At 37.1% G+C, this 22,319-nt stretch overlaps 1 protein-coding gene across 3 annotated transcripts in view; it reads left to right on the top strand.

Moving 5' to 3' along the window:
* The window catches only part of ANKS1B (ankyrin repeat and sterile alpha motif domain containing 1B), a 1,440,110-nt gene that overhangs the window by 1,382,630 nt on the left and 35,161 nt on the right, over nucleotides 1–22,319 (top strand). For all 3 annotated transcript variants that reach the window (XM_074226655.1, XM_074226653.1, XM_074226654.1), the window contains one exon: nucleotides 16,298–16,384. In XM_074226655.1, the coding sequence (XP_074082756.1) occupies nucleotides 16,298–16,384 (87 nt within the window). The remainder of the gene's footprint in view (nucleotides 1–16,297; nucleotides 16,385–22,319) is intronic.

The following is a 22,319-nucleotide window of genomic DNA, read 5'->3' as shown; positions in this document are numbered from 1 at the left end:
GAAGGAACTAAGAATGCATAGTCTTGGGGCAGCTAGGTGGCACAATGAATAGTGCATCAGCCCTAGAGTCAGGAGAACCTGAGTTCAAATCCAGACTCAGACACTTAATAATTACCTAGCTGTGTGGCCTTGGGCAAGTTACTCAACATCACTGCCTTGCAAAAACCTAAAAAAACAAAAAACAAAAAAACCCCAAGAATTTATAGTCTGAAGAAGAAGACTCAGGGAGATATTACAACTGTTATTAAGTGTTTGAAAGAGGGATTGACTTTGGTCTACAGGGACAAAATTGAAAATAAGGAATTTTTTCTTTCTAGCAATTAAATCAGTCCTCAAATGACTTGGGTAGAGTGAGGAATTAGCTTCACTTCTTTGGAGATCTTCAATCCAATGTCCATTGTTTAATTTTTTTGAAGTAGAGCATAATATTTGAAATAGACCAGAAAACCCTCCTCTATAAAATGGAAATCTCCAATTTCACATGTATTCCTATTTTTTGTTGTTCTTCTTTCTAAGACACACAGAATTTCAGAATTATCCCAACTAAGTCACATTTCAATTCTGACATTTTAATTCCTGGAGGGAAAAAAAAGAGGTCCACATACATCACTCTGTTGAGGAAGATTTTCTGATTCATTTCAAATCTAACATGGTAGTTCCAAAGCTACCCAGCTTCTCTGGTGTCCCCTCCTGAATAAAAAAATGTGATTTCAAAGATGAATCACAGTAATAATCCACAAGAATCCTTATAATATCAAGTATATATGGGATCATCCATCTTAAACTGGAAGGGCTGGAGAGTTGTCTGGGCACTGAGAGATTAAGGGAATTGCCTTGGTTTTTCTGTTTTAGATATGTGAGTTTTCATTTCAGGTATCCATAAAAAAAAGAGTGGGAAATTAACATTAGCTAAAATAAACAGTCTAGAAATTCAGAAAAATCCAGAGATTTGCCCAGCTCGTACAAGGAGGTTCAGAAAAATTAAGTGATTTGTCCAGGGTCACCTAGATAGTAAACAGCTTTCTAATTCAGGTTTCCTGACTCTAAATCCAACCCCAAATTCCTGAGAGAAATAACTAGGTACCACTGGGGATGGAGCATTGGGCCATTCACTTTATTCTGTCTCCATTTCCTCTGTCAAATGAGGTGGGGGAGGAAATGTCCAATCATTCTAATATCTTTGCCAAAACAAAAACAAAAACAAGGGGCAGCTAGGTGGCGCAGTGGATAAATCACCGGCCCTGGAGTCAGGAGTACCTGGGTTCAAATCTGGTCTCAGACACTTAATAATTACCTAGCTGTGTGGCCTTGGGCAAGCCACTTAACCCCATTACCTTGCAAAAACTTAAAAATAAATAAATAAATGTGAAAAAAACCACAAAGAATCTGACAGGACTGAAAATGACTGAACAACAACCTGAATTAGAAAGCTGTTTACTACCTGTTTATTACCTGAACAAATCATTTAACCTTTCTGAACCTCAGTTTCCTCATCTATAAAATAAAGGTTGGACCATTACTCTAGGATGCTATAGACCATTTTCATTAAAAGAATTCCTGTGAATTATTAGTGATTCATTTTTTATATAGAAGGGGTCACAGACAAGACAGAAGTGATGAAAGTACCAGGTTAAATTTGGGGTTTTTTGTTTTGTTTTTTTAACAAGGCAATGGAGTTAAGTGACTTGCCCAAGGTCACACAGCTAAGTAATTAATTATCTGAGACCAAATTTGAACTTAGGTCCTCCTGGCCTCAGGGCCAGTGCTCTATCCACTGTGCTACCTAGCTGCTCTCTACAAAGTTAAATTTGAAACACCCCCTCCAAACCCTAAGTTCTGCCTAGTAATGACACACAGTTTCATAGGCAGCCCTCTTTTTCTATTCTCCTTTCTATCCATAAATGCTCTTGTTTGTTGATATTTATCAAGTTTAGAATAATAAAAAAAAATTATATTCTCAAAAATAATGTTAATAGATATTCTTTGTATTATCTTTCAAAGGTTTTCAAAAAGTTGACCATCCCTCTTTAAGTTCTTTCCTTTGCATCTGTATTTTTTTTTTAGGTTTTTGCAAGGCAATGTGGCTAAGTGGCTTGCCCAAGGCCACATAGCTAAGAAATTATAAAGTGTCTGAGCTCGGATTTGAACTCAGGTCCTCCTGACTCCAGGGCTGGTGCTCTATCCACTGCGCCACCTACTGAGCCACCCTGCCTCTGTATTTTTTGTAATAGATGATAAATTTAGAATATTTCAAAATACTTTTTAATGCATGTTTAATATCTATTTGCAGTGTTACACACTCGTGTGCCCTCCAATTGAGTTTTTCTCAAGATTCAACTAAATACAATATTCAGGCCCCAGGTTTAGCTTGCCTCTAGCTCTTTTAGTCAGATAGGAGGGCAGAGCTCCTCTTGGCCCACTGGAGCCAAGATTTCTCTTCTACCTTCAGATAAACACTGAATATTGGTGTTTCTCTCTGCCGTCCCCTGTGATTCATTACTACACAATTCCCTACAGGTAGATCTGGGTCTGTATATGAATCTACCCACTAACAGTCCTATTTTCAGATATTTCTTATCCTGCTTTGCTCATAAACTCAATATTCATGAATATTGGCCTGGAATTCTGCCCAGATATATCCTCTATTCTGCTCCCTCCCACATATGTTGTTTTCCTTCCATTTTTCTTATTAATTTCTGTTTTTATTGTTCTGCTACCTGGGCTTCTACCATATAATCTAGAGTAGTTTATACCCTGACTCTCTTTCCACTGAACAGTGTGGCTTGCTTCCTCGATCTTTAATGCCTCTCCTCTCCAAAGATATGTTTCCAAACTTAGCACTTGCATCTTTCTATCTATCACTTGTCTAGATGTTTTCCCTGTCTCTACACAGAGAGCTGCCCAGAGTCATTTTTGGACCATCACTCACTTTGACAGGGAAGTTAATTAATGTCCTCCCTCCTCCTGCATCTTGTCTTTTTTCTCCTCCTACCGAGAGTCTATGACTTTTTTCCCCTTCCCTTCCCAAGGCTTTCAAAAAGACCCCTTTCACAACTGTAAACCCTCAATCTTAAGAAGAGAAAGAAACCATTAAGGTTTCCCAGGTCAGTGCCAGTAGACCAGTAAGGTTATACTAACCGATGTTACCCAAGAAGCCTAAGTGTTTTGCTCTTTCCCTCTGCCTGTCCTCTCCCGGGTTGCATGTACTTATTATCTCAGATACATTGATGGATTAGGGGTTATTAAGGGGCTTGAAAAAGCCATACATCTCCAATGTGCCCATTAAATTACAAAACCCCACTTGGATTGAACCATAGACCAGCTGGGTCTTTAAATAATTTCAGTCTGTATTCTGTAAGGGGAATACTAACTTTTCCCCTACCTTGGCTTCAAGTATTTGAAGAACGGTCTCTTAGAAGAGAGATACTAGATTTTTTACTGATAGCCAGAGAATGACAGAGAAGCGGATGAATTCATAAACAATCATACAAGAATCAAAATTTCAAAATAATATATTTCTACTCCCTCTATCAGAAAGACACATCTAGTGAAATTATTTTAAAAAAACAATTCTCAATTTCTTATACAAGCCACTTTGGGTAAAAAAAAGAAGAAAAGAAAAGAAAAATTAACAGACAAGAAATTTAAGGATTCATTTGGAATTAAAATGAAAAAGTAAACTAGGCTTCAGAATACATCATAAAGCAGTTCTTGTCAAAACAATCTGATATTAGAAAAAACAAAATGGAAAACCAGATCCATGAAACAGAGCAAAGATTTCACAAATAAAGGAAAAATATTAAAAAAAAAAACATTAAAAACCACTGAAAATACAAAATTAAATAAATGTCATTGGAGAAAGACATGTTACTAGGATAGCCTTATCTCCAATCAGGAAATAGAATTCTAATTGTATCATAAGATTTAAACATAAAAATTCAAAAGCAAATTAAAGAGAAGTGAATTTTTTTCTACCAATCAAATAAGATAAATTTGGGTAGGTTTAGGTAAGGGAGGTAAAAAATAGAGTAAGCTGAAAGGAAAATAAATGTGTAATATTTTCTTCAGATGTCTGCACAGTCTACAAAATCTTTTGATGTTTTTTAATGCCTAACAAATAGCTATTGACTATCATTTTATATTTGGCTATATAACATATAGGTTTTTAATTTTAATGAATTAAATGTGATGAATTAAGGGAGTCGGGAGAGAAACATCCAGTTGTGCTATGCTGGGATGCTATTGTTAGGAAATATAGACTAAAAAAATTTAATTTTCCCCCTTTGTACAGGGATAATGCAGTTTTATATGAATATGATTAAAATATTTGAATCACATAAAAGAAAAATTATTAGATATAAATAGATTTTATTGCTACCAAAAAATTCTTGCATAACAAAATTTCATTAAAATATCAATTAATAAAGATATATTAAATATCTACTATGTGTTTGACTTTATGCTAAATGCTAGGAATACAATGACCAAAGTAAAACAATCCCTGCCTTCAAAGTGATTATGAGATAAATGACAGAATGAGAAACCTTCAGCAGCATAAATAAGCCATAACAGCTTAAATTCTATAATAAAGAACTATATAGATATTGAAGGAAAATGCCCAATCTCCATTGAATAAATATTCAAAAATATAGACAATTTACAAAAGAAGATACACCTATTAGAAGAAGTCACTTGGAAAATGTTTCAAACTAATAAAAGAGAAAATTTAAATTAAAATTAATACCTTAAGCTAATCATTCATACTTATCTATGGACAGGACATGTGATTTTATTGGTTTAGAGAGATCCCAAGTAAATAAATTCTCTCTCTACCAATACAGATCGGGCACCTATTCTGCAATTTATAGTCAAACCTAGAGAGTTGTGTAGAGCACTGAGGAATTAAGTGACTTTCCCAGGGTCACACAGCCAGTATGGTTCAGAGCTGGAATCCGAACCCAAGTCTTCCTAGTTTCCAGGCCAATCTTCCATTACACTTGATTTCCCAGCTTCTTGACAAAAATAACTCAAAGCGACCAAACACAACTGCTCTTTGTCAGGCCTGTCAAGAAACATGTAGTTATGTCTTGCTGGTGAATTTAGACATTGGAAGGTGATTTCTGTTTTGGAGAGCAGCCTGACAAGTGTCTGGCTCATAGTCTCCCTCCAATCACCGTTCCATCCCCTGCTGCCATGCCTAATCATCAATCCCACTTGTCTTTTTTCAATCTGGACTGCAAGCTTACTATGAGTCAATATAATGTATCAGCCAAAAAAAGCTATAGTGATCTTAGCCTTAGTACAGACTCCAGGAAGAAGGAGGGAATAGTCCCAATGTACTCTGCCCTGGTTGGAACACATCTAGAGCACTATGTTCAGTCCTTGATTCTACATTTTAGGCAAGATGGAGAGTACCTAGAAGGCAAATGGGAAAGTGATGGGACACAAGCTCTTGCCATGTAAGGATCAACAGGAGGAGCTAGGGATTTATAGTCTTGAAAAGACTCAGGGGTTGCCACCTTCAATAGGTGAAGGGCTGGGGAAGGATTACACTTGTTCCAATGGGCTCCAGACATCAGTATCTGGATGGTGTACCAGTTAAAAGTTGTAGAAAGGCAAATTTAAGTTTAACGTAATCAAGAGTAACTTCTTAGCAATTAAACCTGCCCAAGATGAAATGGGTTTCCTCAGGAGGTAATAAGTCCATCTTCCTGGGAGCTCTTCAATTAAAGGTCAGATGCTACATGTCAACTATTTTGTAGTTTGGGGCAATTAAAGAAGATGTTTACTAAAAAGCCTCAGAATTCTGAAATTCTGGGATTTAGCTATGCTCTCTCCTCCCTCTAAGCCAATCTAATCAGGGAAGAAGATAATAAGTATGTTGTTGTTGAATCATTTCAGTCCTGTGCAACTCTTCATGAGTTCATTCAGGGTTTTTTTGACAAATATACTGGGGTGGTTTACCATTTTCTTCTCTGAAACTTTTTTTAAAAAATTATTTAAGGCAATGGGGTTAAGTGGCTTGCCCAAGGTCACACAGCTAGGTAATTATTAAGTGTCTGAATTAAGATTTGAACTCAGGTCCACTTGACTCCAGGGCCAGGGCTCTATCGACTGTGCCACCCAGCTGCCCCTTCTCCAGCTCTTTTTCTAGATGAGGCAACTGAGGCAAACAGGGTTACAGCTACAAAATATCTGAGGCTAGATTTGAACTCTTGATTCCAGGGGCCAGCATTCTATCCACTGTGCTACCCAGCTGCCTATAGCATATATTGGAGGATTTAGCTGCAGGGAGGATGCTAAAGCCCAAAAATCCTTAGGGTACAAGGATAGGTCAGATAGCAGTACCTAGGAATCCAAAAGGCATGATGGATGGCAGAGTGTAAAACCCAATGAACGGTCCATCACCATACTTGAGAGATTATAGTTTGGTGACTCTTTGAGTGACCAATGTCTTCTATCAACCAACAAAGAATAGCTCACATTGCTCTGAATTGAATCTGAACACAATAGATTCCTAAAAAATATTTATTTAACAAATGAATGAATGACCCAACTATCCCATCTTTGGTCATATACTCTGAATGTTATAGAAAAGAAAAACAAAGGCAGTTGTTCAAGGATATTTATAGCAGGACTATTGACAATAGCAAAGAACTGAAAACAGCCTTTCCATACAATAGTTGATGGAAGGCTGTATGAGCTGAGGTTATTAGTATAATGGAACATTAGGTTGTCAAATAAATGATAATTTCAGCAATCACTTATTAAATGCCTGTCAAGAGTTGGGCAATACAATGATAACTTAGTGGACAGAGGGCTAGCCTCAGAGTCAGGAAAACATGGGTACATGTCTCACCTCTGACATCTAGTGCAAGTCATTTACTTTAAGCAATTCTCTAAGCTATTAGAAGAGGTGCATGTTAGGGGGCATTTCCTCACCAGGATTATCCTATAACTATGATAAATCATCATTGCTGACCAAAAACAAAAAATTGGCAAGACGCTAAAGATACAGAAATGAAAAAGATCATTCTTTCCCATCTAGGGGTCTGTTGGGTCACATAAGGAAAGTGTACTGGATTTGGAGGTGCTGAGTCAGAGTGAAGATTTCAACAGAAAACCTCTAACTTCAGTCCCAGTTATGCCACTTAGTAGCTGTATGACTTTGGCCAAGTCATTTAACTTCTCTTGACCTCAGTTTTCCCAGTTCTAAAATGAGAAAGATGGACCCGATGACCTCTTAGGATCCCTTCCAGCTCTACATCAGTGATGCTATGACCCTATACTATAAAAGGGACAAAGGAGAAATACAGACTGCTCTAGAAAAATATGAGGATGAAGAGAGTATTATTAGTGTGGAACAATGGTTAGAGAGTCAACTGTAGAGTCAAGAAAACCATGGTTTCATTCACTGCCTCAGTGACTGTCAGTGGTCACTCTGGGCAAGTCACTTAACTTTTCTGCATTTTTTGTAAATGAGGGACCTGGACTCAATGATCTCCAAGCAATAAATCTATAATACTCTCAACTAGTGATAGAGGAATCAGGGTTGGTAGGGTTAGAGAAGACTTCAAGGAGAAGGCACTCCCAGAGGGGGGCCTGGAAGAGATGAATCTGGAAAAACAAACTACAAAATCTGAATGAACACTATGGTCACTTTTTAAATTTTTATTTTATATTTTTCCTTCCTATTCCATGGTTTTCTTTCTTTTTCCTTAGTCCTGATTCCTCATACAGAAAATGGTTAATCTGTAAACATGCTAAACACAAATGTACACGTTTACTAGTCTGTTCACTGATGAGAGGAGGGGGATGGAAAGGGAGAGTGCAAGAAAATTGTGTAACATAAATATTCAAATAGATGAATGTTGAAAAACTTTCATAACATGTCATTAGAAAAATAAAATATTAGTAAAAATTATTTTTAATTTTAAAAAAGAGAGAGATAGATTTGAACAAGGAAGAAGTAGATTCTAGGCACGGAGAATGGCCTGCAATAAGATGGCAGGGGAAAAGCTAAAGGTACAAATGGTCCAATTCAGGTGATGTATGAGACACTGAAATAAATTTGGGAAACCATACATAGCTACCAAAAGAAAGCAGAACCAACTAAACAAGCTAAAGACACACAAAGAGTGAATCACATTGGTCTTAAGGAATGCAGTCACAGAACTAGACTTAAATTCTGATCGAAATTGTTGTTGGGTTGTACAAAGGAAGAGCATGTCACATTCCCTGTCTGTATGTAGCTAAACTGATTTTCTCCCTGTAATGATTATGGGGCACAAATGACTTCTTTGTCAAGAAAACATGTTTTTCCAGAGGTTAAATGAAACATCAAAACCTAAATCACTCCTGCTTTCCAATTACAGAGATACCCAGGGTAGGGTCCCTGGCTAGAATGAATTTCACAGTGATAGAAGTGTTTCTTGATGTCTTAGGAATGAAGAATCAAGAATCAACTCACTCTAGAAAATGTGCAATTTGTTTAAGCTACTTACAGCACAGTTCTCATAGAATATCCACAGAGATAGCAAGAAAAACCATGAGAAATTCTTTTATTTCATAAGAGTAAGATGCCCCCTCTGGATTCCTCTAGGGATCACTCTAGGGAGAGGGAAAAGACCTGGGTTTACATTTTGGCTCCTCTTTCTCCTTCCTGTGTGATCTTAAGCAGTCACATTTCTTTTTAGTTTTCACACTTGTAAGATGAGAAATTAGGCTAGAACATTGGTGTTCAGCTCAAGGAGACATGGTGGCCATGACCCAATACATAAGAATCCTTATAGTCACATTTGGCTTAGAAAACTTCATGCTCACATTGTTGTTGCTGCACAGTCATTTCAGTTATATCCAACTACCTGTGACCCCAATTGGGGTTTTCTTGGCAGAGATATCAGTTTATATTTCCTTCTCCAGCTCATTTTACAGATGAGGAAACTGAGGCAAGCAAGGTTACCTGACTTGTCCAGGGTTACACAGCTAAGACACAATAAATGTCTAAGGCCAGATTTGAACTTAGAAAAATGAGTCTTCCTGACTTCAGGTCTAAGCAATCAGGATAACCCCTCCTTCATGTACCACCCTCTGCATCAGGGGTGGGAAGGTCCAGCCCATGGACTACAAAATCATTTGGTCTGATGCTGCAGGGGCAACCAAAAGAGATACTCAAAATTCAGTAAACCTAGGAGCTTTTTAGGGATGAATTTTTCATTCTAATTTTTAAATTGATGATTTTGAATGGCCCATGAATGAAGGTATAAACATGTAAATCTTCCCTGCCCCTGTTCTACATGACATATTCTGTGTGTGTGTGTCTGTCTGTCTGTCTCTCTCTCTCCCCATTTCCATACATTTCCATAGACTGCATCTATACTTTTGTGTATCTGTCATGTCTCTCCAAAGGAATAGAAACTCCTTGAAGGAAGTAACTTTCCCTTTTGTTCTAGTATCCCCAGTGCCTTGCATGTAATGGAGGCTGTAATGTTTAATGAATCACACTGAACACCAAAAATCTGGAAAGATCACTGTTCTCATTTATGTCTCAGTGAGGAACCAGAAACCACCCCCACCCCCAACAAAAGGACTGAGAAAGTTTCAGCATCTCCTCCCCGAGCATCCTATAGGGAAAAATAGACCAGGAGGCAGAAGCTCGGATCATAAAAAAGTAAATAAGACTGATTACAAAAATCAACATATGGAGTCCTAATTGTCCAAAGACTCAATGAGCCAGTGCTGCAAGGTCGAGTAAATTAAGGGGCCCCCGCCAGCCAGCAAGGGTGTTTTGGCAGGCTTGTACTGGGGAAGCAGACCTATTCAGAACAGGTGTCTTCATCCCCCAAAAGTGGAGGGAAGTGGTGATTGCAGAGGTGAGAGAGAAATGGGAAGGGGCAACAGTAATCAGCTCATGTGTGATTGAAATGAATCTGTTGTCACATTCTGATAGCTGTAAAATCCTAAAATGGAACACTGAGTATGACTGTTGAAGAGATTTTTCTCACTGCTTTGATTGCTGTCTTCTCCAGAACCAGGGTTCATTTGCTCTTGGGCTTATATGAACATGCACCTGCCCTGGAGCTCAAGCAAGATGTCAAAATGGAAATTAAATTGAATGTCCTCTCAAAGTCCTGCCATGGAATCAAAGTATAGAACTGGAAGAAGTCTTAAAAGATATCATGTCTAAGCCTTTCATTTTACAGACAGGGCAACTGAGGCCCAAAGAACTTAAATGACTTGCCCCAAATTTGAACCTAGGACAGCTAGATCCATAACCACAATACAATACTAGTCAAAGCTCATAATCAAAGGTGACATTAGGAGTAGAAATTGGGCTCCAGTTTTGTATTTTTTGATGATCATGTGATAAATTGAGTTTAATACCACACTCTTCCCATGAATGGCCAATTAAAAGATGTGTACAGTAAGGCACACCTCCATGCTACCAAAGGAGAGGTGCATACTTCCAGTCTGAATAGGATAAAGTCTACTTTGGAGACAGCAAGCAAAGAAGTTACTCTTTTGGTCTGTTTACAATTGCAACTTGGAAAGTAGAGGTAATATACCAGTTTGTCCAGAAAAATCTAGGGGTTTCAGCAGATTTTAAGTTCAATTCATTGATTTTATTGTATATTCATTAATAGTGCAAAGTAACAACCCCAAAATCCAATGGAATCTTTGGACTATACTCAGAGTGGCATCACTTCTAGAATTGAGGCAGTAACAGTCCCATTGGACTCAGAACTAGTCCGATGACATCTGCAATCAAGGTGGAGTTCAGCACTGGGCACCACTATTAAGAAGCTTATTGATAAGATGACAAGTTTTCAGAAGAGGGAGGGGAGAGTGAAGGACATTCCTTGGTGTCTTAGTCAACAATTCTTTATTAAGTGTCTGCTATGTACCAAGCCCTAGAAATAGACAAAAAAGAAACAGTCCTTGTTTTCAAGGGACTTATACTCTTTCTCAGGGGAGAGAATGTGTGTGTGTTTGTGTGTGTGTGTGTGTGTGTGTGTGTGCATTATTTGTGCTATGCGTGTGAATATGTTACATCTTAAAGACACAATTCAAATACTACTTTTTATTCAGTCTTTCTTGATCCTTCTGACTATTAGTACTTTTTTCACTTCCCCAGATAACATATATATTCTGAATGTATGTAGCTATGTATTCTAAATGTGTAACTCATATGTATGTACATATGAGTGAATACATTTGCATGTGTGTATGTGCATATATAGACTATTTTGACTCTATAAGTCTTAGTGAAGACTTTTGCACTGTTGAAAAGTTGTGGTACTAAGGCTTTGAGGACACTATAGTGCAGATAAATGCAAGTTAGTTTAGAATGGATGGGTATAGAAGTCATAAAGATGTGTCTAGAGAATAAACATAAGGTAAGGATAATACTGAAGTTGCAAATCATAAAGACTAAAGGATGGGCATGTCTTTGATAGGAAGAGAAGTACAGAAGAGGATTGTGAGTTTGGGGGAAAATGAGTCCTGCTTTGAGTGTAGGATGCTTATGGAATATTTCATCTGAAATGTTCAATAGGAAGTTGGTGATGTGGGACTAATGCTTAGCAGAGATTTAGGCTATATAGAGAGATCTGAAAGTCATCAGCATAGAGATGATAATTAAACCCAGGAGAGCTGATGAAATCACAAAGTGAGAGTGTGTAGAGAAAGAAAAGAGAAGCCCCAGGACAAGACTGGTGGAAGGAAGTGGCCCTGTCTAGCTTCAACTCAGGGGTAATAGGATAATCATTTAAAAGTACCTGAAGGGTTGGCTCGTGGTGGAAGAATTACATTTATTCTGTTCGGTCACTGAGGAGCAGCAACAGAGGCAAGTTGAAAAGAGGCAAAAACTTCCTAACAACTAAAACAATCAAATTAAATCCATCCAAACATAGATAAGCACTAGGATGCTCCTTCCATCCCCCCAAAAGTGCAAGTAGAATCTGAATGACCACTTGTTGGCTAAGATGTAGTCAGGATTCTTTTATCAGAAATAAGTTAGACTAGAGAATTCATTCAACTGTAAAATTCTGATTTTTTTTTTCTGATACTCAGTCCTATGGACATTGTAGTTTCTAATGGGACCAATGTATTTTCTTAAATTTTTATGAAAAAAATGAATACGAAATCCAGATTGTGATGCTATTCCTTTCATTATATGTTTTTTCATGCTCCTACTGCCTAGGAAGGTTTATAAAAGCTCCTGATAGCAAAAAGAAAAGATAGACAAAGAAAGATCACTTCTTGAAATCCCTCCTAACTCATGTAATCTCTGAGGTTCCCCTCCCACTTTGAAAGATGAAAATCTACCACAAACTAGATAGCTTATAAAGGCTGGTATGTCCCACATAGATCATTGTCTGCCAGATCTTCTCTTACAGTATTAATTCCAAAGAAATTAGCATATACAAGTATTTATTTTATTGATTTTTATTCCTCCTGATCCTGACATTAGTTACGCTTGGGTTATTCTACATTGTTTGAGGAGTGAAAGAAAGGGTAAGAAGTGTTGGATACAAGGATGAAAAAAGTAAAATAATGAGAAAAACCTTGCCATTCTAAATGATGATCCTTTAATCTTACCTAACAGGCTACCCATATTGTTTTCTCTCTTTTTTTATTTTTATTTTTGCAAGGCAAGGGGGTTAAGTGGCTTGCCCAAGGCCACACAGCTAGGTAATTACTAAGTGTCTGAGGCCGGATTTGAACTCAGGTACTCCTGACTCCAAGGTCAGTGCACTATCTATGTTTTCTCTTTTTAACAGAAATGTAGCAGATGGTGAGGTAGATAGGAGAGACTTCAGAAAGATGGATTTGAAACATATTTAGAGTCAAAATGGATCATAGGATAGCAGATTTGGAACTGAAAGGGAACTTTGATGCCATTTTGTTCAACTCCCTGATAGATAGATAGATATGATAGATAAGGAAAGTGAAACCTGATTGGGGCCATACAGGTGATAAACATCCAAAGAAGCTAGAACCTCTGAGGTGAAGGCCAGAGCTCTTTCCATGACACCAGGATTTAAGATCATAAATTTAGAGCTAGGAGAAATCACAGAATAAAACATCTAGAGTCAGAAGGTACCTTAAGAGTTCAACTAGTCCAACTCATTCCTTCTACAGCTGAAGAAATTGAAATCAGAAAAGTAAAATAATTTGTCCACAGTCACTTCACAAAGTGGGAGAAGCAGAATTCAAATGCGGGTCCTTTTTTTCCCAAATCTAACATACTTTCCACTATATCATACTGCCTCCTGAGCTCTAGCTCTCCCTTTGACTCATATTAGTTCTTCTTGTAATTTTTTCAGGGTCCTGAATAACTTGATGACTATAAGTTACGGAACAACTTTGGACAAGATACTTATCCTCTCCGTGCCTCAGTTTCTTCACTTGTAAAAATGAGTGGGCTAGACTAGATAGCTTCTGGATTTACCCCTAGTTCTAAATATATAATTTTATTATGCTGAGTGTTGCTCATTTAAAGTGGTAGAAGAGATTTCCACACTAGGAGTTCCATATGCAGATATAATCACAGTTCTATGCCCTCATCAAAAAAGGGTAACAGCTATCATAAAAGAAAAATGACAAATGCAATCATTTCAAATTCTATTTCAAAGCACAAATAAAATGACTGCTTTTCATCAATCCAGTGTGGACTATCTAATAAACTCTAAGTAGGAACAATGGATAATTAGTTCTCTTTTATGTGGAAGGCTATACATGTTTGCTAAAAGACAAGAATGAATGACTGACTGACTATGAGACATCATGTCTGAAGAATGAGAAAAAAAAATTTCTAAATCACAGTAAAATGACTTAGGTGAAAGATTCAATTGCCTTATCATTATTGAATTGAGCAGGTTTGGATTCAGCCAGCACCTGAAAAGACCTTCTCTAATTCTTATCCCATTTCAGAGTTATCGGAAATAAGCTTGGGCAATGGAAACAGATAACTAGGAAGAAAGGCTAGGTGTTTTTTTGTGATGAAATTTCACATGAGAAGGAGCCAAGAAGTTGGCCTATATAAGGCAATGAGCTGGGTGTTGGGAGCTCAGAACAGAAGGCCCGGGCATGTCGGTTAGTGAGACGTCCGTGCAAATGGAGTAAAGATGAGTAAACAGAGAGAGGAGAAGAGAGGCCAGGTTGGTAAAAAGCCACAGCAGTTTTTAAAATAAGAGGGCTTTGGGCCAAATTTTGGAACGTATCAATAGTTTTTCCCATTTTGCGGCATTATTTAAGGATCCCAGTCTAGAGCTGTAAGGAACCTTATAGGTAGCAAAACTGACAGGTAATGTTCAAGAGCTTGCCATGTGCTGGTTCTAGTCCAAACCTCTCATTTTATAAGTCAAGAAACTGAGGCCCAAGTGTTAATGAAGTGCCTTGCCTAAAGTGCTCACTACAAGTACTAAGTGACTGTGTCTTTAGTGATTTGATTCAGCTCTTGGCGAACTTCCTAGAAGGTTTTTCTCTTACCTTTTCATATGTTTTCTTCCTTGTTTTCCTACCTGTTTTACCTGGGAAATCCATCAGGCCAACTGTCAGGTAAGTTAATTTTGATATTTAAGGTAATTAGGTAGAGGGAGAAGTTATTGATGGGGAAAATAATTTTTGAAAATATAATTTGGGAACAGTAATAAACAATCACATCTAGAGGAACAGATACGTATAGACACATGTTTGGGTATTTACGTACTTTTTCATATATATTATATATGTATATAAAATATATACATATACATTCACATAGGCATACACAATACAGAAGCCAATAAGCAAAAGTACATGATTTTTTATATGCAGAGCTAAAAAAAATTGATTACCAAGACCAAGCACAAAGGTACTATAGTTCCAAATACATTGATTTTTTAATGAGCATTTCTCATAAGAATCTAACCAAAGAAGATGAACAAGTCTAAATGATAAAGAAATCTAAACAAATGCTCATGCATCTTCATTTTGCTTGTTACTGATGACTACAAGACTGTTTCATTGATCCAAGGGATTTGGAATATTGGATAGCTGATAGGCCCAATAAGATTCTATGAAAAAGTACAAGTTGTGTTTTGGGATAAGATTGGTCCTGTTGAGGAAAAATTCAGACCACCATTTTTCTGCTGGGCCTCTCTGAACACATTTAACTAATCTGGGCCTCAGCAAACTGCCAGAGTTGATTGTTAAGAATTTACATAAGATAAATGAATTATCAGAGGAAACAGTAAATCAATACAATTGAGGGACCTCAACTTTCCTTTCTCAGAACTAGATAAATCTAACCATAAAATAAGCAAGAAAGTTAATAAATAGAATTTTAGAAAAAGTTAGATATGATAAACCTTTAGAGAAAATTGAATGGCAGCAGAAAGAAGCATACTTTTTTTTAAGTATACTTTGCTAAAAAAAAAAAGATACCTTCAAAAAATTGACCATGTGTTAAGGCAGAAAAACTTGAATATTAAAGCATCCTTTTAAATAATTTACAAAAAAATATTTTCAAACTAGCAGAACCTTCCATGCCTTATACTCTATTGACATACATAGACCAAGAACCCAGGATCACCTCCACTCCATGATTAAGTATTGAAAGATTATGTGGAGAGATGATCCACCCAATCAAATCACAGATTCCTCAAGGACTGGTGTATTAAATTTAATGAGAAACCACCCATATGTGTTATATGAAGAACACAGAGGTAAAGGATAATATGTATTCATTCTTGTTTTTGAAGGCTGTAATTTCCTTATCCCTTGTTTTGAATTTAGGAATTTTTTTAAAAACTATTTTGATAACTAAATAATTGGTTTCCTTTATAATTCTATATATTTTGCTATATGAATTTAAAAGTAGTATATGGAAAAAGAAATCCATAGGAGGTTCAGGACATACAAAAGGTTAAGAACTCCTACCCTAGGGTGAACCATGTATGGCTTCAATAACTCTCCTAGGAACAAGAAACTAGCAAATTCAAAAACAGGCAGACCTGTCTATTTTCCTTTAGTGTCAGGGAAGAAGAGTATTCTCATGGACCAGCAACAGAGACTTTTTTTAGCTTTTGAAGTGTAAGACAGACACTTTATAAGCCTGAAACAGTCAAAACCCAAGAGAAGAGAGACAAACATGCAAATTAGAGCATGTTCTATGGGGCATAGATGTGTGAGTGAGTGTGTGTGTGTTTGTAATATAAGTTTAGTTCATTTATATCTTTCAAGAGGAAAAAATATGAGCTTCAGTTGCCATGCAACACATCCTGTTCTCACAGCTTTCTAATTTTATTTTCAGAAATCCACAGAGCAAATGAAGAAAGTCCCAACGATTATTCTTTCAGTCTCTTATAAAGGAGTCAAATTTATTGACGCAACAAATAAGGTATGTGAGATTGGTGGGACAGTTCATTAAGAATAGTGCGTGAGGTTACATCATAAACCAATAGGTTCAAGGTCAAGTACAGATTTCCAGTTGGTAGCAGACACATAGCAGCATCATGGCCCTAGTGAGTCAAGGATACTTGGATACTTGGATTTAAATCTTACCCCTGGAACTTCCTAGCTAAGTGACACAGAGCAAATCACTTAATATGGTGGCATCCCAAAATCTTAGTGTCGTTTTAAATTAGAATAGATTGAATAGATTAGATAGAATAAAATACATTAAATTTGAATAAGATTTTGAGGACACCCAGAATATAGAAATTTCTTTACTTCCTACATCCTTTTCTAGTTTCTATGAACTACCAGTTCTTGCCCACTTCTTCAACCCTTCCAAAACAAATTACCCCATTAATGTTGCATATTCTACAAACTCCCAGGCAACTCACTCCCTAGATCTTACTGGCAGTACAGTGTAATGGAAAAAATGTTTTGGCAAAATCAAATTCCAATTCTATCACTTATTAACTGTATGACCTTAGGGAAATCATTTAATCACTGAGGGCCTCAGTTATTTCATCTGTAAAGTGAAGGGTTGAACACTGGGAGTTCACCATGATGGTGACATTAACAATTGCTTCTATATTATAGACTTAGAACTGGGAGCATTGGGAATAAGAAAAGAGGCCCTTGAGTCTAATGCCCATATTTTATGGATAAGTAAACTTGTCCAGGGTAATACATGAGGCCTTTCCTGAGGCATCCACTCCTCTACTAACCAACAGTACTTCCCTTCACCCCCTCAAAAATGTGTCTACTGAATACTCTGTATATTTTGTCTTTTCTTGTATAGTTACATGATGTTTTTCTCACAAATGAATATGAGTTTCTTGAGGGTACAGTCTGTTTTAGTTTTGTCTTTGTATTACCAGTGTCTGGTACATGGTAGGCACTTAATGAATGATTAACCATGAGCTCACATTATTATCTTTTGAACATCTTTGAGCACCTGTGTTAATTGCCTTATACCAATTGACAAACACTTTCTGGGAAGAAAGAGGCACATTTTTTAAACTTTCTTCCTCAGAGGGAATATCACTAAATAAAGGGCTTTGTGCATGGTGCTATATACTCTTCTAGATGATAAATTCAAAACATGCAGATCCACTGAATGGACCTCTAACAGTGGAAAGTGACACAACCCCCATTGATATCATGCTTTTTAGATTTACAAAGTTCTATCCTCAAATAAACCATTTCATTCTCATGATGTAAAGTAGAGTAGACTTCAGATATTCTTATCCCCATTTTACAGATAAGGAAATCAAGTTCAAAAAGATCAAGTGAAATCCCTTAATCTTACTGAGCCTCATATTCCTCACCTATAAAATGGAGCTAACACTGTCTGTAAGGAAAAGATATTAGGTGAAGGGTCAGGGACACTATCCAAATCCAAAGCTTCCTGATTCAGCATTCAGTATAGTCTCCACTCTGCAAGGCTGCCCATTGATTTATTAACAAATTAATTATTATTATCAAATTAACATTTGAGATTCAAGCAGAACACAACAGATAGAGAACTACCCATGAGGTCAGAAAGACCTGAGTTCCAGTCCATTTCTTAATGGATAATTTTTGTGTGTCACTAAGCAAGTCATTTATCCTCTCAGTAACTCTAAAAGTCTTAGTGATAGAAAAGGTGTGAGTCTGTGCTGGTAGAGGTCTTTTCCTCATCTAAAAGTTCCCCTATACTAGTGAAACCACAGGTTCAATTCCTATCCCTATAGAGCACTTAGTTTTCCATACTGGGAGATGGGCAAAAGAACTCCAGCACTCATTCTACTGAAAGACAGAGCCAAGAAAAGTTTAGAAAGATCATAATGATTAAAAAAAAAGATCATAATGGTTGATGGGGCTGGATAGAGTAGACCTTGAACTATCAAAGGTATAGTGTGTACAGGGAGTTTACATTTTGTATAAGCATATGATGGGGGGAGGGACAGGTAGGTGGCATAGTAGATAGAGCACAGGCCCTGGAATCAGGAGGACCTGAGGTCAAATCCAGCCTCAGATTTAATAATTACCTAGCTGTGTAACCTTGGGCAAGTCATTTGATCCCATTGCCTTGACAAAATAAATAAATAAGCATATGACAGGGCTTCTTCCCTTTTCTTGCCAGCAAGGTGATATGACTCATGCCCAAAGCTCCTGAACTGGCATTGTCCTGGTAATCAGGTGACATCATCTTGAAGTCACTCTTGGCAAATTGAGATGCTTTTTGCCTATAATGGCACAAACAATTCACTTGCTTGGAGCTAAGCATAGTTGTTTTGGCTGATATTAAATTATACAAATCCAGAACGTGGTGGTCCCAAGGGATTCCCTTCTATAAAGTAGTTCCTGGTCTCACATCTTGCAGCCAAGAATGGAGAATGTCAGTGTGTTTTTCATTCTGGAATTATACCAGTTTATCATCATGTAATAAGTAGACAGAATGGTATACTGGATAGAGGGCAAGCCATAGAGTCAGGAAAACCCAGATTCAGGCGATGCTTCTGATATATATTGGGTGGATGACCCCATAAGGATCACCTCTCAGTATCCCCAGATAAATCTCTAAGACTTTTAAATACAGGCAATTTATAGATTGGCAGAATGAGTTTCCACATGAAGAGTTCTGGTATGGTCTGGACAGGACAGAATTTAATGATACTCTCACCATCTTTGTTCCAGTTATGACATCCTTCATAATTTAATATTAAGTTCATTTCTTTGGATTCCATACCTCACTGTATATACTGAGTTTATAGCTTACTAAAAATTCTAACGAGACATTTCTCCCTTACCAGTTTAGGTTATTCTTTAACTTAAGTATAGAGGGGGCAGAGCCAAGATGGCAGAATAAAAACAGGAAATCCCAACTCTTCCCTAATTTCAAATATAGGCATCTATATATATGTGTGTGTGTGTATACATATACATATGCATATATATGCCTATATTTGAAATTGTCTGTATATGTATATCCTTATGAAATTTCATTTTATTAGAGTCAGCCAATAATTCTATCATCTCAGGATCATTCCTCTCTCATCTGTCAGCTACCTATTCCCAGTAGTTTTATGTCATCTGAGAATTTGGTAAGTCTTTTTTCTAAGTCACTGATAAAAATGCTGATAGGTTCAGAACTAAGGACAAATCCCAGGGGCACTCCATTAAAGCCCCCTTCTGGTACCAATAATGAAGACTTGAGATTTGCTTCTTCTAGCAGTAAGTCACTCATATAGCCAGAGTCATCTACAGCTTTTCTCCTTCTTGGGAACTTTTTTTTTCAGATACACTGCTGAAATACTGGAATTCTGTAACATATTCCCCAATCAGCTTGTCAGGCTAAAAAAGCACCTGCTATTTTCCAGGCACTCTTTTAATCTTAGACTGTGAGCACCTAGAGTTCTGGGTCTGAGTTTGTCCTTTCTTTGTTTTCCCAAACTTAGAGCAGTGACTGGTGTATGTCAGGGCTTAATAATTGCTAACTGATTGACACTGCTAAGTGCGGTTTTTAAAAAAGGTAAAGAAATACAGCTGGTCTTTATAACTGTTTTTGCTAGACCAAGGTGTCACCGCTTCATTCTGAAGCTCACAATAATACATTCTAGATTTAGAGCCAGAAGGGGGACTTGAAAATCACTTGTCCAACTTTTTCTTTTGACAGATTAGGAAACCGAGACCCAAGGAAGTGAAGTGATTTTAGGCTTCTAGATTTAGAGCTGGAAGAGAATTCGGAGTCTATCTAGCCTAATCCCCTTATTTTTTTACAAATGAGGAAATTGAGGCCCACAGAACTTAAGTGGACTTTTCCAGTTACATGGGAAATATGAATTTCAAAATTCGAACCCTGTGCTCTTACTACTAAACCACATATCTCCAGTTCCATCACCACTGAGCTAGTACATTTAGGAGCAAGACTTGAACCCAGGTCTTCTTGACTCCAAGGCTAGCCTCCATTTTGACACTCTTAAGAAGTTAATACCATTTGCCCACCTGAGTTCTGAAGCTGCAAAGAAATAATTAAAAACAACAATAGCAATAACCATGCCCCTGAGCAAGTCACAACCTCTCTTACTTAACCTGTTTCTCCAGAAGGGTAAACAATTGCATCTATCTCCCAGAGTTGTTGTGAGGATCAGTTGAGATAATAGAACTGGGGGCGGCTAGGTGGCGCAGTGGATAGAGCACCGGCCCTGGAGTCAGGAGTACCTGAGTTCAAATCTGGCCTCAGACACTTAATAATGACCTAGCTGTGTGGCCTTGGGCAAGCCACTTAACCCCATTGCCTTGTGAAAAAAGATAATGGGACTGCTTTTAATTGTGGCTGCTAGCTCACATTATTATCATATATTATTTTGTTACATTATTTATTCTTATTATTAAAAAACCAAGACCCCAAGAAGTTCTGACTTTTCCATAGTCACATAGTCAATGTCTGAGGTAGGATTTGAACTCAGGTCTCATCACTTCCAAATTTAATGCTTACTCTACTGCATCAGGCCACCTTTTTCCTTCAGGATTAGCTCAGCCCTCTCCCTAAGAAAAAAAATCTAAGACTCTATCAGCCTTTACCAAGAGAGTCATTTATAAAGCAGAAGAGTCAGGATCTGGGTAGGAATAAAGGTCATCTTATTGTCTGGAAAACTTTGGGGAAGTCACTGAACTTTTCTAATTCTTGGTCTAAACATGGGAATTAAGGATCACTGAGTTTTTGAGGTTCATTCCACATCTAGATCCTAATCCTTTGAAGAAAAGTGAAAGGTGTTGCTGAATTCTGCTATCTGGAAAAGCATAGATGTCCAACAATATGTTGATAAACCTGGGAGTAGTGATCATAATCATAGCTAAAAATAATTTTAATTTAAATGATATATAATATGAATTTATTATGTTTTATTTACATTATACATTATGTTATAAATTTACATATAAATTTACATTTCTATTTAAAACCATGGCATTTTAAGGTTTGCAAAGTATTTTACATATATTATCTCATTTTATCCTCACAACAGTCCTAGGAAGTAGGTGTTATTATAACCCCTATTTTACAGATTAAAAAGTTGAGGTTGAGAAAGATGGACTTGCTCAGGGTTGCAAAGCTAGTGAGGATCTGAGATGAATTTGAACTCAGTTCTTCCTAACTCCAAGTCCAGGACTCTATCCACTATTCCACCAAGTGAGAAGAGCACCATATCCTAAAGTCTACAATCAGGGTATTTCATTGTACAATACAAAGAAAAATTCTGAAGAAAGATAAAAGGGTCCTGAGGTATGGTAGGAAAAAAAAACCTGTACTTGCATTCGGTAGGCCTCCTGTGACTTTAACAACGCACTGTCAGTTATTCTTTGTATCATCTCCCTTAAGGGATAATATTACAGCCTCCTTATTCTGCCACTTACTAAGTTCATTTCCTGAATATAATGAGTAATACACTAGGATTTGAAGTCAGAGGATCTGTTTTCAAATTCTGCTTCTGGGCAGCTAGGTGGTGCAGTGGATAGAGCACCAGCCCTGGAGTCAGGAGGACCTGAGTTCAAATCTGACCTCCGATGCTTAATAATTACCTAGCTGTGTGGCCTTGGGCAAGCCACTTAACCCTATTGCCTTGGAAAAAAAAACCTTAAAATAAGAAAAAGAAAATAAATTCTGCTTCTACTGTGACCTTCAACAACTCTTCATTTCTCCTGCTGTTTCCTCATCTATAAAACAGGATGAACTAGATAGCTTCTGAAGTTCATTCCAGTTTAAATCTATAATCTTGTAATAATAATTTACCTGTCTTGACTTCACTTATTTCATCATTTCCATCTCTTTTGCTTTTACCAGAAGTTCCACTACAAATGTTTTGATTTATGTTGCCCCTTTCTATATCTGTTTTCCTCTG

This window comes from Macrotis lagotis, chromosome 2, assembly GCF_037893015.1.
Source record: "Macrotis lagotis isolate mMagLag1 chromosome 2, bilby.v1.9.chrom.fasta, whole genome shotgun sequence".
Taxonomy (NCBI): Eukaryota; Metazoa; Chordata; class Mammalia; order Peramelemorphia; family Peramelidae; genus Macrotis; species Macrotis lagotis.
The sequence above is the reverse complement of the archived record's forward strand: the minus strand, read 5'-3'. Positions and strand labels throughout refer to the sequence as shown.